Source organism: Balaenoptera acutorostrata, chromosome 2 (assembly GCF_949987535.1).
Source record: "Balaenoptera acutorostrata chromosome 2, mBalAcu1.1, whole genome shotgun sequence".
NCBI lineage: Eukaryota > Metazoa > Chordata > Mammalia > Artiodactyla > Balaenopteridae > Balaenoptera > Balaenoptera acutorostrata.
The window spans coordinates 124,326,588-124,343,653 of record NC_080065.1 but is presented as its reverse complement, the minus strand read 5'-3'; the positions used below and the strand labels follow the sequence as shown (position 1 = coordinate 124,343,653).

The following is a 17,066-nucleotide window of genomic DNA, read 5'->3' as shown; positions in this document are numbered from 1 at the left end:
TATTACTATTACAACTTCTTTTTAAGTCTTAATACACTGTTTTACAAATTCAATCCAACTTTTTCTTAAAGACTAAATCTCAATTTAATTCTAAAATGTTAATGGGATTATTTAACATTAAATGAAGAAAAGACCCTCTGTACTTACTAACTCAGAAAACTGACGGCCCCAAATACCTCTATATCCACCATATTTGTACTAGAAACACATTTCCATCAAGGATCAAAATCAGAATGGGGCAAGTCAAATAAATAACTTCAATTTCTGTCTCTATTGTTTGTAAGTTAACATCACAAGATCCTTCAGGGTATTTTCACAGATCCCCAAGTCATTTTAAATCGATTTTCTTACCTAAACATCCTTTTCACACTAGAGCTAATTTATTCAGTCCATTCCAGTGGGACTGTATTATTCCAGGTCCCCAAGAGATTTTATTAGCCATTTAGAAGCTTATTAGCAAAAAACAAAGTCAGTTTTCTATGAAAATTCATCCATTAACTCAAGAAAGAATATGTGTGCCCAGTATTTGTTGGGATTTTAACCAAAACAACAAAATTGAGAACTTGGGAAAGCAATCAACACTTCTTCCAGCTTACCTGCCTACGCAAGTCCCTGGTCTTCTTGGTCATTTTATCTATTGCAGAATTGAGTGCATCACTTCTTTCTTTACGTCCAGCCTGGAAAACAAGGAAAGAGATGCACATTGCAGTAATTTACAAGGAAATGTAATGATAGTCAATAACTAAGCTCAGATCAACATGGAGAAATCAATTTTTTTAGCCCCAAGTTGGGACATACAGGTGGTTGGGGAGAGCACCATGTGGCTTTGTTCATAAAAACCTAATTTTACAACTCTTAGGGGCTCCATATTATTTCATGATGGAAATTGAGGGAGTTCTGCCAAAATAAGAGAAGCCAAGAGGTGAGACTTTTGCTTAAAGTTCTGCTTGAAAAATTAAATTTATACTTTAATTCAAGGTTCAGCATACAACTGTTGGTGGGAATGTAAACTGATACAGCCACTATGGAGAACAGTATGGAGGTTCCTTAAAAAACTACAAATAGAACTACCATATGACCCAGCAACCCCACTACTGGGTATATACCCTGAGAAAACCATAATTCGAAAAGAGTCATGTACCACAATGTTCATTGCAGCTCTATTTACAATAGCCAGGACATGGAAGCAACCTAAGTGTCCATCGACAGATGAACGGATAAAGAAGATGTGGCACATATATACAATGGAATATTACTCAGCCATAAAAAGAAACGAAATTGAGTTATTTGTAGTGAGGTGGATGGACCTAGAGTCTGTCCTACAGAGTGAAGTAAGTCAGAAAGAGAAAAACAAATACCATATGCTAACACATATACATGGAATCTAAAGGAAAAAAAAATGGTTATGAAGAACCTATGGGCAGTACAGGAATAAAGAAGCAGATGTAGAGAATGGACTTGAGGACACGGCGTGGGGGGAAGGGTAAGCTGGGACGAAGTGAGAGAGTGGCATGGACTAATATATATACTACCAAATGTAAAATAGATAGCTAGTGGGAAGCAGCTGCATAGCACAGGAAGACCAGCTTGGTGGCTTTGTGACCACCTAGAGGGGTGGGATAGGGAGGGTGGGAGGGAGACGCAAGAGGGAGGAGATACAGGGATATATGTGTATGTATAGCTGACTCACTTTGTTATAAAGCAGAAACTAACACATCATTGTAAAGCAATTATACTCCAATAAAGATGTTAAAAAAAAAAAAAAAAGGTTCAGCATACAACAATTTCATTAATGAACCAGCTCTCCAAGAACTGCAAGCAAGAACAGGTTATACCTGATTTTGAAGAACTCTGACTACGAAGAATGTCAAAATGTGAAAGGTGGCACCTGGCACTAAAACAATGTGAAACAAGTTTTAGAACTAAGATGTACCATGATGGATAGGAGTTAATAACGTATTTTTATATAGCTCAAATAAGAATGCTTTGTCAGATTACTTCAGTTAACAGTATATATTATAATATATACTGTTAACAGTATATATATACAGTATATATTATATTATACAGGCCAAATAAGTATGCTTTGTAAGATTACTTAAAATTCTAGGCTAAGCTTAACGCAATTGTATTGCACAGAAAAGAACCTATCAGCCACTCTGAGAGAGGTATGTAAATCAGCATTTGTTCAGAGGTCAGGGGGCTGAGTGGACATTTGCATTGGGGAACATTCTAAGCAGAATCAAAATGGATGGTATTTGAAAGAAAAAGGGACAAAGGTAGTTATCCCAGGTAGAGGTAGCTAGCCATGTGCTTAGAAATACCTAGTAAGACATCAGCTAGGTTAAACTACGAAATATATTAAAAGTTTTTCCTTACAAGATGCCCAGTCAACAAATGTGGCTCTTTCTGTAAAACATACAGTAATTACAGAAGAGATACAAATGGGCAAAGGAATTTACCCACTGTTCCTCTACCCATGGTCGCCCTCAAGACATTCTGGTATGGATATGCCATCAGTACACAAGTCAGCATAGTAGATAAATAGCCGGGGATGGGGAGATGTGGTTACACGCTTTCTGAGTGCCTTTTAATGTACATTTGTTACTCAATCTCTCTCTTATCCCCCATCTGTTAAATGGAGACAATGACACTTGTCCCTCTGCCTCCATCTCTGGGCTATTAGAAGAAAAGAGAAGGAATATTGATGGATACAGGTTATTTAGCAGAAGACAGAAAGGAGACAAAAAAGGACTTAAAATTAAAAGTTGAAATATAACTGACACATTGATATGGTCCCTATCAAATCTGGTCAGGGTCACATCCCTTACCTTTTCCTCCAACTGTACTGTCAATAAAGTTAAGTAATCCACTAATATTAATGGGTTTAAGGGGGAAAAAAAAAGAATCTCAACAAAAACTGAGAAAATATGAGCATTTCTACCTGTAGGAATAAACTGTGATTTATTCATGGCCATCAGTCAGAAGAGAACTTGACAAGTATAATTAGTTACTGACAATCTCAAAGATCAAAATACCAGGATCTAAGGCAAAGGTGGCTAAAACTGAATTTAAAAAAAAAATCAAACTGACCTCATAATTAATGCTTAAATCAGGAAGGTCTCAGTACATTTCTTAGATACTCAAGCACTCACTTTGAAGTAAACCTAGTAAAATTTGTCATTGTACCTAGCTACATTTTTGGGGGTGTTTCTAATAGATCATTTACTCCAGAAAACATCTGTTATCTGAAATCCAAAGGTTGGGCTCAATAACCTCATGAGAGCCTAATTCCCTGCAACGTCCTCAATTTGGGTAGAAGGATTTATAATACTTAGAAAGTTATATAAAAGCAAATCCTTAAACTTGACTTTTGAGGGAATTACATTCACACAGCAAAATTCACACAACATGAATCTGTTAATTCTTTGTCAAACTACCTTAAAAATCAATTTGTCTTTCTTGTTACTGTAGGAAATAGAGGCTTATGCCTCATTAATCAGTAGGGAGCAGTTCAGAAGCAGTTACTTACTGAAGTTTTCAGGTTATACTAGACAGACCACCTTCTAAATCAAAGCATCCCTTAAAAAAAAAGAAAAAAAAAAACCAGTCCAAATAGCAAGTTTATGGTTCCAATAATTTAAAATATAATAGGGGTGAGTACACACACTTACAAACGTAATAATGAGCTTGATGAAAGTAGAAGGCTTGCTGATCTATAAAACAAGATCTTACTTCTCTTCGATATTAAGGCTGTTATGATTTTGTATTTCTAGTTTTGGCTAGGCCAAAGTAAATTTGCCCAATGAATCTTTAAAATAAGTGACTCTCGGTTCCCACCTAATTGAGAGACTCTATTCCACTACGCAGAGAGACCACCCAGACTCACTCAATGTTGATATGTATGCCCCTGCTACACAGCGACAAAAGGGCTTTCTAAGAAAAAGATATGGCATGTTTGGGGTTTCAACATAAAGCTTCTCCTCAACTAGTAAATATCAGCTGAATTGAGGAGAGGCAAAGGTTATTAGCTGGGACTGCCTCTAAGCAACACAGTTTTGGCTGAGACAATGAAAGGGCTTTTAAAACCAATCTTTAAGAGAAGCATGAAGAAGCCATTCCACCTTCCTCCTGCGTGGACAGACTTCTATCTATTTAGACAATCTTTACTGAGCACTCTGCATCCACTGGAGTAGGCAGGATTAGCCATAATCCTTCTCTCAGAGGGTTTCTAATCTGAGATAAAATAATTCAGAGCAACCCCTAATTCAGCAAGACCCTGTATTGTGCCAGGCTTGACAGGAGTTCGGAATGACGTAACAGTGGGTCAGAGCAGTAAGTAAAAGTCATACAGGAAATTACATTTAAGTTTGTAATAGATTTTTTTTTTTAAGTATTAAGAACTAGAATTTCCTGGAGGATTTTACCCATTTTGGTGGTGACCTCTGGAAGAACAAACTTTTTTTTTCCTTCCAACGAACTATCTCCTGCCTCAGAAAGAGTAAGCATTCTCCTAAAACAAATCCACAGCTCTCAACCACCGATACCTTTGCCACAGATGATACTAGGTCTCAGTTCTGTGGTTGGTACATACGTCCACCAATTCCTTGCCCATACCCTACCACCTCTCCATTCTCTAACTCCATTCCAACTCTTCCCAGCTGGGAAGGGATGAAATATGTCTCTCACATTGCTGGTGGCATCTCAAGGCACATTTTAGTCCCTAGACATGATGTGACAAAGGTTCCTACAAAAGACTACTCAACCTGAAAAAGTAATAGCACAAGATAAACACAATGCTTCCAGGGAAAAACACAAAGTGAAAACTTCCACAATACTTCCAGGGGAAAAAGTGCTCTAATTTGAAGGTTCTACATGGTCTCTTCAGGACTCTTCTGCCAGAGGCTTCCTTCTCTTCTAATTTTGCACACTCTCCCTGCTAGAGCCCAGCCATTGCCATTACTTCACTGACCATGGTCACTCTGCTATCTTCCATGCTATGATCCATCCACACACATTTAAATTCTTCAGACATGCCAAGCTCTCTCTCACCTACCTGGAATACTCTACCTGCCCTTCTTCTAACTCCTACCCACCCTTTAGATGAGATATCACACTTCCTTGTAGAAGTTTCCTGTGGCCACCCTCAACCCTAAGTTCCAGTTAGGTGTCCCTCTGGGGTGCTTCCACAGCACCTCATGCTTCCCCTCACAGCCATTCTCAAATCACACCCTGGGATACCTGTTGACATGAACAAAATGAGAAACCAGTGACTAATTAGAGACGTGTTTAAAAGTCATAGGACTCAGTGTGTCATCTACGTGGCAAGTTATCAGTCTCCTGCTTTCTTATTAGTGAAAATATAAGGCTTTTCAAATAATCTCAAATACTGTCTATCAAATACTTTATTTGTAATCTAGAGTAAGGCTGGAGAGAGTAGCAGAGGAGGGTAAAATCCAATTTAAGGACTATTTATTTATTTATTTTTAAAAATCTGTTGATTTTTAAAAATAAATTTATTTTTTTTAATTTATTTTTTGGCTGCATTGGGTCTTCATTGTTGCACGTGGGCTTTCTCTAGTTGCGACGAGAGGGGCTACTCTTCGTTGCGGTGCGCGGGCTTCTCATTGCGGTGGCTTCGTTTGTTGCGGAGCACGGGCTCTAGGCAGCGGGCTCCAGTAGTTGTGGCACACAGGCTTCAGCAGTTGCGGCACATGGGCTCAGTAGTTGTGACTTGTGGGCTCTAGACCACAGGATCAGTAGTTGTGGCGCACGGGCTTAGCTGCTCCGCGGCACATGGGATCTTCCCGGACCAGGGCTCGAACCTGTGTCCCCTGCACTGGCAGGCGGATTCTTCATCACTGCGCCACCAGGGAAGTCCCCAAAGGATTCCCCCCACCCGCCCCCCGCCAAGAAGAATTTTTAAATGCTCAGTTAACTGGTAAAATCCGGCTAAGATTTGTGATAAACAAGGAAATGTTTTTGGGTTTTGCACTGATTTAAAAAAAATAATAATAACTTTCTGAAGGCTCTGATCCTCTTTTCCCTGCTAAAGATAACGGGTTAACAGGGAATCTCTGTTTACTAAAGATACTACAAATTTCATGTTCACCAAATGGTACTGGATCTTTAGCATAATATGGCAAGTGTGTGTTTTAATACTAAGAAAGATTCTCATCAGTTTTGCCATTCATTAAAATTAAGTATATATAGCAAAGACCATAAAACCTTTAAAAAACAAATGACTAATTGGAAGAAATTTTTGTAAAATACTTCACAAACAAAATTAATTTCTTTAATAAGCAAAAAAGCCTTACAAATCCTTAGGAAAGATTTGTAATTGGAAATGACCAATTTTAGGAGTGGGAAGTGGGAATGAGCAAATGAAATACACAGTCTACAGAAAAGAACAAAAATAACAGTATACCTACATCCAAAATGATGCTAAATCTCACTCACAACACATCAAAGAGAACATTTTTCACCCATCAGATTCACAGATATTTTTAAAGTTTGCTAGCTTCTAATATGGTGTTAAGGTGGGGGGAGGAGGTTAGTGCATACTTACTGACTATTGGGGGAAGTATAAAATGGTTTAAAATTCTTTGGAAGGCAATGTGGCAATGTCTATCAATTTTAAATATAACAACTCCTATAACCCAGCAATTTACTGTTAGGAACTTACCTTTTATATAAACTTGCCTAAGGATGCAAAGATATTAAAAGAATATTCATTTTACACTGTCTGCAAAAGCCAAAAGCCTCAAAAGAAACTACATCTCCATAAATTACAGCATAGCCATGCAAGGGTAAAGCTGTGAAGCCATTAGGTACATATGCATACTCACAAACACACACAGGAAAAAAACTATGAAGCCACTGAACAGACAGACCCCCACCCCCCTACCCACCCACATGCAAAAAACAGTGGAACAGAATCAGCTCCCATGGGAGCTCAAGCCTTGGCAAGCCCCTTTCCAGGAACACGGGATCAATACCTCAACAGTAGCTCCAATACTGATAGGCTGCTATAAGCCATTCCTAATAAGAAGTGATCTTGTTCTCTTTGGGCTGAATTTTTGTTATTGATTTTCTCTGCATTGATGATATCACATGTTCAAATATTTTGCTTGCCTTAAGCACATGTTGCCATCCCTCTATCCCAGAGCACACTAAGAGGGTTCTAAAGTAATGACATTTCCAAGCTTCAGCAACCAAGATTGCTAGCATCTAGCCAATATACATGCAAATTCATCCTTTTAAATCTAGCCAATTGGGTCAAAGAGACCACTAAAATTAAGAGATTCTTCAAGTAAATATAATTGGGTATCTTAACTCTTAATCCTATCCTATGCAAATGGCTTTCTATAGCCTGTGGCCATATATGTAGGCAGGAGGAAACATAGAAACTCTCTCTCTAAATAGAGAGTTACTCAAATGTAGAAAGGGAGAAACAGGAAGAACAAATCAAAACTTGGCTGTAGGGACTTCCCTGGTGGCACAGTGGTTAAGAATCTGCCTGCCAATGATGGGGACATGGGTTCAAGCTCTGGTCCGGGAAGATCCCACATGCCACAGAGCAACTAAGCCCGTGAGCCACAACTACTGAGCCTGCGTGCTACAACTACTGAGCCTGCACACTACAACTACTGAGCCTGCACACCACAACTACTGAAGCCCACGCACCTAGAGCCTGTGCTCTGCAACAAGAGAAGCCGCTGCAAGGAGAAGCCCATGCACCACAACGAAGAGTAGCCCCTGCTCGCCACAATTAGAGAAAGCCTGTGCGCAGCAACAAAGACCCAACACAGCCAAAAATAAATTTTAAAAACTTAAATCTTTAAAAACAAAACGAAAAAAAGCAAACTCGGCTCTACTTCAGAATAAAAAACGAAGCCTGCCATGAACAGAGGATGGGGGAAACATGAACACGATGAAGTCACTGGCAAGCAAGAATAAGAAAAGGGCTTGGCAATATAAATTTCAGTCTACGCATTTATCAAGACCTCAGGATAGTTCTGTTTGGTTTGGGTTGGTTTGATATCTACAATAGGTGAAATAAAAGATCTTTGTGGTCTAAATGTACCTCTGCCCAAACTTCTATGGAAAATCTTCCCTTACCTAAGGTGCATCACCCCAAGATTTACTGCTGAATTTTCTAGCTCTGGGCACAGAACACAATGCTAGCACAACAGAATTAGGCTGTCACATGATCCTAGTTCTGCCACCCCACCAATACCAACAATTGCCAAAAAGCACATGCCTCCAAAACCAAACTTTGTAAGTAACAGCATCAAAAGGGACACAGCTCATCATCATTGGTGTAACCATCACTCCTTCCTACTGCTTTCTCGGTCATGTTTAATAAAGATAACAAAAGAACTTAAAAATCACAATTAATGGAGGGCAAGGACGAGGTCAAAAATAGGGATTCTGTAGGCTTAACGTGGACAGTCTACTTCTCAAAGGGTTTTTGAAAGGAAAGATCCCAGCAATAGAGATACTTATTTACACTCAACAGTGGTCCCCTGTGATTTCTCCAAAACTCTAACAGCCTAGAATTTTAAATGTTCTCAGATCCTCTGGCTCTACCTGGGATAATCAACTACTCTTTAGCCCATCTCTAACATGACAGATTGGTAAGTCCATCAATCCTTACATATTCTATCTGCCTCTGTCAGATAAGTTCTGGTTCTTGGGAAGATAACAAATGGTTTAGTGCCAAACCCCAGTAGTTTTTAAAGAGCAAATCAAAAATTTAAAAGAATAGTCAGACTTCCCTGGTGGCGCAGTGGTTAAGAATCCGCCTGCCAATGCAAGGGACACGGGTTCAAGCTCTGGTCCGGGAAGATCCGACATGCCGCAGAGCAACTAAGCCCGTGTGCCACAACTACTGAGTCCACACGCCACAACTACTGAAGCCCACGCGCCTGTGCTCCGCAACAACAGAAGCCACCACAAGGAGAAGCCCGCGCACTGCAACGAAGAGTAGCTCCCGCTCGCCACAACTAGAGAAAGCCCGAACACAGCAATGAAGACACAACACAGCAAATAAATAAATAAATAAATAAATAGTTTAAAAGAACAATCTTTGTCTCCAAATACACACGTTTGAAAGCAGTGAACAACTCTAGGATTTATCAGAATCTTCTCCCATCCTCTTTCTTTCCCGCCTCCAAAAACAGGCTAGTAAAACCCACTCACTCTAATACAGGTATTGATACAATACAGGCCCAAGTATGTGGCTGCCAACTAAGAACCCTAAAAGGTTCTTAGGAGGGGATATACTCAGACCCACAAATCTTGGGTCTCCACCCTAAAAATGTCTATCACTTTTTGATGATCGTAAGGAGATCTCCAAGGAACGATGACCAAGACTGGAAGCAAAAAGGTTTATTTTAACATACTTCTCCAGAGCACCTCTGTGCTTCCCCACCACACCTCTGGGTGCTGGGGTATTAAAATTTTTGGAGTCGGGCATGATTAGTTAAGAAACATTTGACTCTTTAGCATAAAGCAAAATCCAGCTCCCTCTCTACCACAAATTAGAAGATTTCATGTATATACCCGTACATCTGCTTCTCCAAGTGGGGAAATATTTGCCCCTAATTAGCAATATATATTCAAAGCAAACTATCAAGTAGAGTAATGCAGGTAACTACAACACCTAAGCCCTGCCACATGACTCATTTAATTTGCTTAAAACCATTTACAGAGAGGACAGGCGGGCTAGATTTTACTTGTCCTTTGCCTTGTCACGAACAACTAAAACAGTGAACACTGAAACAGATGATATGGAGAGTACCTTCCAGAGTTTGTACTGCCACTTTAAGTCAAAGGCATATGTACGCAGAATAAAGCTGTTGTGAAATGAAACCAAGCAAAAGTTTAATTCAGAAAGAACATGGGTTTCTTTTTAGTCCTTTTAGCTAAAGAAAGATAAAGATCAAAAAATGATAAAAAAATTCCATCAATAGGAACTATGGTACTTCAACCAATTTTAAGACAAACACCACATCTTCTCTGATTCCACAGTCTAAACCTTTTGAACCCAAAGAAAGGGCAAATGGGCAAGATGGCTGGTGACCTAGACGGACTGTGCTCTCTGGGTACTGTGATACGGCAGGCATTACTGCCCACTTCTCCAGATGCATCAAAAAATAATTACTCTTGATTGCACTGGTGCTTTTCTGCGCAATTTTCCTTGCCCACAAATCTGTTACAGCAGTATTGGGATAATGTAATTTAAGGGTTTTCCATTTGTTGGTATATAAGAAGTAGGCTAAGCAGACTACAGAGCAGAAAGGAACCAAGAGTTTAAGGGGAAGGAAATGCTCTTCCCTCTAAATTTTCACATACAACTCATTCCTAATCATGGTTGCTCTAATCCAATTGGTTCTAATGCTCTTCTCCACATGGAACTAAAGTTGTTACTTCAGGGGAGAATTTAATCCAGCTCCTCCTGCCTTGCAAAGGTTTTTTTTAATCAGAGAGTGGCTGACTTCAATAAGAGCATTTACAGTATCCCAAGGGCTTCTTTTCCTTTAAAAAAAAAAAAAAAAAATTAACACCCTTGTCAGACTCCCCTCGTTGGAAGTTTTGGGAACACGTTCCTACAGAACGGTCACTCTGAAACCTATGGTCACAGACCCTGTAAGAATTTGATTAAACCTTATCCACAGAAAAATGCACAAGCAACAAAATTCTATAAGCCAACTATGGACCCAGGTTAAGAACTTCTAGCCTATAAGAGAGAAAGACTATGGAAAGGATCAAGGTCAGTTGGGGGAGTGGCATCCTTTTAGTCTAAAACAGGACCTCTCCTTCCCTTCCTTAACGAGCAAGCAGGAATACAGTAGGAGTACTAGCTCCTGAGAAAAAGGGATTCCACTCATGGCTAACTTTGGCTTGGGCACGCTATCTTAGAACTGCACTGCCCACAGAGTCTTTCCTTCAGTCTTCTCCTTTCAGAGGTATCAGACATGCCCCATGGTTGTTAAGATTCTACCAGACCTAAGTGTATTCCTGCTGTCTTCTCTCTCCCTTTACACATCCCAGGCATTTTCCTCAATAAAATTCTTATACTTCTAATCCTACCTTGGGGTCTGCTTCTAGCAGGAGCCAAACTACACACCTGCAGCTGCTGCTGTCTCCACAGAGCCCTGAGGAAGGCACCCTGGAGTCTTCCAGTCCTCACTCTAGCACCACACTCCAACACAGAAACTATACCCCTTGAGACAATAACTTCTTACACATGCCCAGTGTGATAAAGCCCCTGGAAGCCAACAGACTGATGATGTTCTGGTTTCACAGACACAATGGGTAGTTTTCAGATTTCTGCCTTCAGGTCTGAGACAAGACCTACTAAGGATAAGTGCCAATGATATGGGAGAAATGGCCTGGAAAGCCAAATCAATAACGTCAGATGTATAAAAGGCCTTACCTTTGTCAGGCCTGAAAATATGACCCTGACTCACAGTAGAAATATCTTTTACATTTATACAGTAGTAAACATGGAGCTGTACAGTCATAACCAAATTCTGAAAAGTGATACTATTCGACAGGGAGAAGATGGTGTTAGGTCAAGTAAGAACAGCCAAAGCAAAAATCCTATTACAGGGTATGAGTGACCTTTTGTATTCCCTAGAGAGATTTCAACAACAGTTAGTATGAGACTCAAAGTCAGTTCTTAAGTGTGCCAGTAGGCACTATTGAGTGTGCAAATGCTCTATTGTTTGAGGGTCACAATGCCCCAATGCCAGATCAGTAGAGGCTTTTAGCCGAAGAAGTAGGTGAAATTCTGAGGTAAATACAAGGGACCATGTCAGAATCCAGCCATGCTATACCACTTGTCCTAAATCATTTCTGTTCCACTGTTAACACTTAGGGCATGCAATATTAAATGACTGTATCAACCTACCCTTTTCTCCTACTAAGACATCCAAAGATCAAATCAGCATTATTTTTCAATTAGCACTGTGATAAAACACTATTATATAAAATAAGACAGAGGAGAATCTTTTTAATTAGCTTTCTCCTGAAATTCTCAAAGAGCAAAATAACCAAATGCTTTGTTTTCCAACCTTTTTTTTGCCCTTTATTCTTGGTTTATGATGTTAAACTCTTACTGACAAAGAAGCAAAGCCCACTTAGCTAGTTTACCAACACATTTGAAGCAAATCATAGTCATACTTCTATTTTAACCAATCATGACAGCAAGGTGATTGAGTAGCTTTCCAAACTACCAGAGCAGCAGGCACTGGCAGAGGCTGCTGTTAAATCAGCACTTCATAAATCGTGCAGGCTCCTGCCCATTTAGATGATCTCTCTGTGCAGAATCGGCAGTCTAACATTGGCTCTCCCAAGCATTAAAAAATCATCACTCTGCTAACCCAACTCACTGTTCAGACGGGTCTTCTTGAATGCAGCCTTTATTACAACCTCACTGCTGCTTCCTACACTGAAGGAATACCATGTTTTTAAGTCAGGAGTTCTTCTTTCTCGCTTCATTATAATCAGGGGTCTTACAACGACCCCGATACTGTTACAAAGCACACTGCTTTATAACAGTAAAGCTTCTGGAAAACCCAAACAAAAGACACGTCACCCGGTGACGTCAGCCTATATACAGTTCTGTGTGGTCGCAGCACATAAGCAAATCCATTCTTGTGCCGTTTCTCGGAAAAGCTTTTCAGTAAATGCACTCATGCTGCTCCAGGAGCTCTCCTCTGCAACAAGCCGCCCATCTGCCATCAACAAGTTAAGACCGAGAGAACTAATGGCTGCAAAAAGGAGAGGCTGAAGCTTTGATTAACCAGCTGAGCAGTTAGAGGAGGACGAAATTAATAACTTATATTCAAAACTGATTTAGGGGATCAGAGTGGTTACAGAAAATGAAACCAATGCTTTCGAGAGGAATATCCTAAGGAAAAAACAACTCACCCTGGTGGATTCAATTTTACTCGGAAAGCCTGGGACACAGAAAACAGGAAACTGGTCAAAGGCTCCCGCATGTTAGAGCCTTTTACAGACTCACTGCGTTGAGTCTGACAACCGAGACTGAATGCAGCCTCCAATGTGCTCAGAAGAATGGGTAAGTCCATGTATTTATGTGCCTTGTACAGTCAGCAAGGAATCAACGCTTTTAAAATAATAAGCCACTGAATTCACATTTTTATGAGGGAGATCACTGTCACATTTTTGGATTTTGAGGTTTAGGTAAAAACATATATTGCTGATGACAGGATGTGTTTTATCTTCTTTCTTAATGGTTTAAGTTTTGTTCTAGTCATACTAACAAGGTTAGTGTTTCTGCAGCAAATGAAAAATAAGCTATATGTAGTGAAATCTTTTGCCATAATGTTATGTTGTTGTTGTTGTTGTTGTTTTAACAGCCCATACGCTCTGCTGAAAAATATCCTATCTTCTTGTCTTCCTTAAATTATATTCTGCAGGCTTACATTTCAAGTGGCCATTAGGGGCCCCTATGCTGGCAGCAATATATGCAATGAGTATGGTTTTAAAAATGCTGCCTGCCCTGGGTATGGCATGTCCACCCAAATGCCGCTGTGAGAAGCTGCTCTTCTACTGCGACTCTCAGGGCTTCCACTCAGTGCCAAACACCACAGACAAGGGCTCTCTGGGCCTGTCCCTGAGGCACAATCACATCACAGAGCTCGAAAGGGATCAATTTGCCAGCTTCAGTCAACTTACCTGGCTCCACTTAGACCATAATCAAATATCAACAGTAAAAGAAGATGCTTTTCAAGGACTATATAAACTTAAGGAATTAATCTTAAGTTCCAACAAAATATCTTATTTACCAAACACAACTTTTACCCAACTGATTAACCTGCAAAATTTGGACCTGTCTTTTAATCAGCTGTCATCTCTGCACCCAGAGCTCTTCTATGGCCTCCGGAAGCTACAGACCTTGCATTTACGGTCCAACTCCCTGCGGACTATCCCAGTACGCCTGTTCTGGGACTGTCGTAGTCTGGAGTTTCTGGATTTGAGCACAAACCGTTTGCGAAGTTTGGCTCGCAATGGATTTGCAGGATTAATCAAACTGAGAGAGCTTCACCTAGAGCACAACCAGCTGACGAAGATTAATTTTGCTCATTTCCTACGGCTAAGCAGTCTGCACACGCTCTTCTTACAATGGAACAAAATTAGCAACTTGACATGTGGGATGGAGTGGACCTGGGGCACTTTAGAAAAGCTAGACCTGACTGGAAATGAAATAAAAGCCATCGACCTGACAGTGTTTGAAACGATGCCTAATCTTAAAATACTCCTCATGGATAACAACAAGTTAAACAGCCTTGATTCCAAGATCTTAAACTCCCTGAGATCCCTCACAACCGTTGGCCTCTCTGGCAATCTGTGGGAATGCAGCCCTCGAATATGTGCTTTGGCCTCCTGGCTGGGCAGTTTCCAAGGTCGGTGGGAGCATTCCATCCTATGCCACAGCCCCGACCACACCCAAGGAGAGGATATACTAGATGCAGTCCACGGATTTCAGCTCTGCTGGAATTTATCAACCACTGTCACCGCCATGGCTACAACTTATAAAGATCCAACCACTGAATATACAAAAAGAATAAGCTCATCAAGTTACCATGTGGGAGACAAAGAAATCCCAACTACTGCGGGCATAGCAGTTACTACTGAGGAACACTTTCCCGAACCAGACAATGCCATCTTCACTCAGCGGGTAATTACAGGAACAATGGCTTTATTGTTTTCTTTCTTTTTTATTATTTTTATAGTGTTCATCTCCAGGAAGTGCTGCCCTCCCACTTTAAGAAGAATTAGGCAGTGCTCAATGATTCAGAACCACAGGCAGCTCCGATCCCAAACACGACTCCATATGTCAAACATGTCAGACCAAGGACCATATAACGAATATGAACCCACCCATGAAGGACCCTTCATCATCATTAATGGTTATGGACAGTGCAAGTGTCAGCAGCTGCCATACAAAGAATGTGAAGTATAATATCTACCCATCATCAAAAATCACATCAGATAAGTAACCTATTTTACATAGTAGGGGCTAAATACATATCTAATTTTTACCAATGGTGACATTAAGGCTAATTTTTCCAAACCAAGTGGAGACTTAGGTTTCTGACGTGTTGAAGTATTTTTAATTTTTTTTTTAATGAAACCATATTTTAAGTGTTAAATGAAGCGATGCTCACATTAATGTGCACTCTTGTTGGAAAGTCTAAAAATGCTTACTTCAAAATAAGACATCTCATGTATGTAATTATACACTATCGTGGGTAAACATTTACACTAAGGTCTCTATATGCTATTTTTTTCTACTGAAAACAGTTTGGAAAGAAGCTACTGAGCAGAAAGAGATATGGATCAATACTTGTTTGCTCATTGCTCTCTACCCCAAGTACCACAACTGGCTTGCTGCTTAAAAGGAGACTTAGCAAAGTTCTCTTGTATGATAATTTGGTATTTACTCAAACCTACTATTTACTGCCAGCGTGGGGAGTAGAATTTCACATATGCTGAAGACTGGTCAATATTAAACATTCTTCTTCTAGAGTTTCTGCCTGGGTTAATAGATATTATCAAAGTCCATATCATGAAATCAGAACCCTTTATGTAATTCTAATAAGCTGAGGGACTCTTTAATATATTTAAACAATGAATCCAAGTGATTGTGAAAAGGTCTCATTACAATGAAATCAATACTAAATAATTACACTGACTTCGTTTCATATCTCTAGTTTGACTTATAATGGACACGTTGATTTTTGTGGCATTTAGATACTTACTTTAAACTAGTGTTAAATTATCACTTTACTAATTAGTTTACTAAATCCTATATATACACTTATATGTGAAAAAAGATTTAGAAATTATTTTGGAGAGAAAAGAGATAAACTGAGTCAATTTAGCAATCCTATGACCAGCTGCTCACTCTAGTTTGAAAGCACATACACAAATACACTCTCTCTCCCAGTCTCTTTCTCCCCCTGTCCTCCACCCCCCACCTCCATCTCTCCCTCAACTGCCATGATCAAAGATGCCTTGACAAAGGGGTTTAAACCTCTTTCTTCTGCCTCTTCCTGATCTTCAAGCCTCAAAGAGCCAAATTAAAAATAACTGGTTAGCAACAGGCATAATACTGATTCTTGTTAGCATATATTTTAAAGGAACCTTGAAGAAAATCGCTTTATAAATATTATATGCTAAATTTTGACCTTCTAATGGATACCGATTCTTACTGTAAGAGCAGGTCCTTCTAAGTGAAGGGAACAACACATATCCGAGGCAAACCTTCTCATGGCAGAACACGATATATGCCTATGCAGCCACACAGTGGTAACTCGAAGGAGGTGAGGGGATGAAAGAGAAAGGCAGCATTTTGAAATATGACTCTTGCTGAAACAGGTTAGCAAAGTTAAAAGGCAGCCAAGCAAATGGGCAACTATACCTGATCTGCATCAAACAGGGCAAGGCCCGGGGACCTGCAGCTAGAAAGGGGAGGGGGGGAGGTTCTCTGGTATTAATATAAATGTTCAGTAATTAAAAAATGATAACGATGACACACTTTTCGTGTAGAAAAGAGCCACAAGTACTTTGTTTCTTCCATTATGATTTCTATGGAGAAACTATGACATATTTAGGATTTAGATGCAAGTTACCAATTGACACAGAATTTTTCCATAAATGAGGTTCCATGTATGTAGTAGCAAAAACCATGAAATTAGACTACTGACTTGATTTTAGAAGAATGCGCATTTTTACAACTGACATTTGCTGATGAGAAAAAAGGCATAAATCCTTAGAGAAAACCACTACCATAAAAAAAGTTATCTTTTACTTAAAATGATATCCTTCATTCAAGGCATATTTCTTCCCAGGATTGAATTGAAACATGTTAAGATTACAGTTTAATCCGTGAGATTTAATACTAAGAGAGGGATGTCTACCTACATTTCAAAGAAAATGTGTCTCAGTAAAAAGCAGACAAGATCACAAATTATGGTAAGAATGTGCTCTCTACAATTTTTAAGGTGGGTAGATTAGTTTGGCAA

General features: G+C 39.7%; 2 protein-coding genes across 2 annotated transcripts in view; one reads left to right on the top strand and one right to left on the bottom strand.

Annotated features, from left to right (window-relative positions):
- The window catches only part of CTNNA1 (catenin alpha 1), a 185,816-nt gene that overhangs the window by 48,046 nt on the left and 120,704 nt on the right, over positions 1–17,066 (bottom strand). Inside the window, exon 8 of the mRNA XM_057540325.1 lies at positions 597–677. Within this exon, the coding sequence (XP_057396308.1) occupies positions 597–677 (81 nt within the window). The remainder of the gene's footprint in view (positions 1–596; positions 678–17,066) is intronic.
- LRRTM2 (leucine rich repeat transmembrane neuronal 2) lies at positions 12,723–16,416 on the top strand. The gene is made up of 2 exons (XM_007172230.2): positions 12,723–13,093; positions 13,455–16,416. Exons 1-2 carry the CDS (start codon positions 13,090–13,092, stop codon positions 14,999–15,001), a joined length of 1,551 nt encoding a protein of 516 aa, XP_007172292.1. The 5' UTR covers positions 12,723–13,089; the 3' UTR covers positions 15,002–16,416.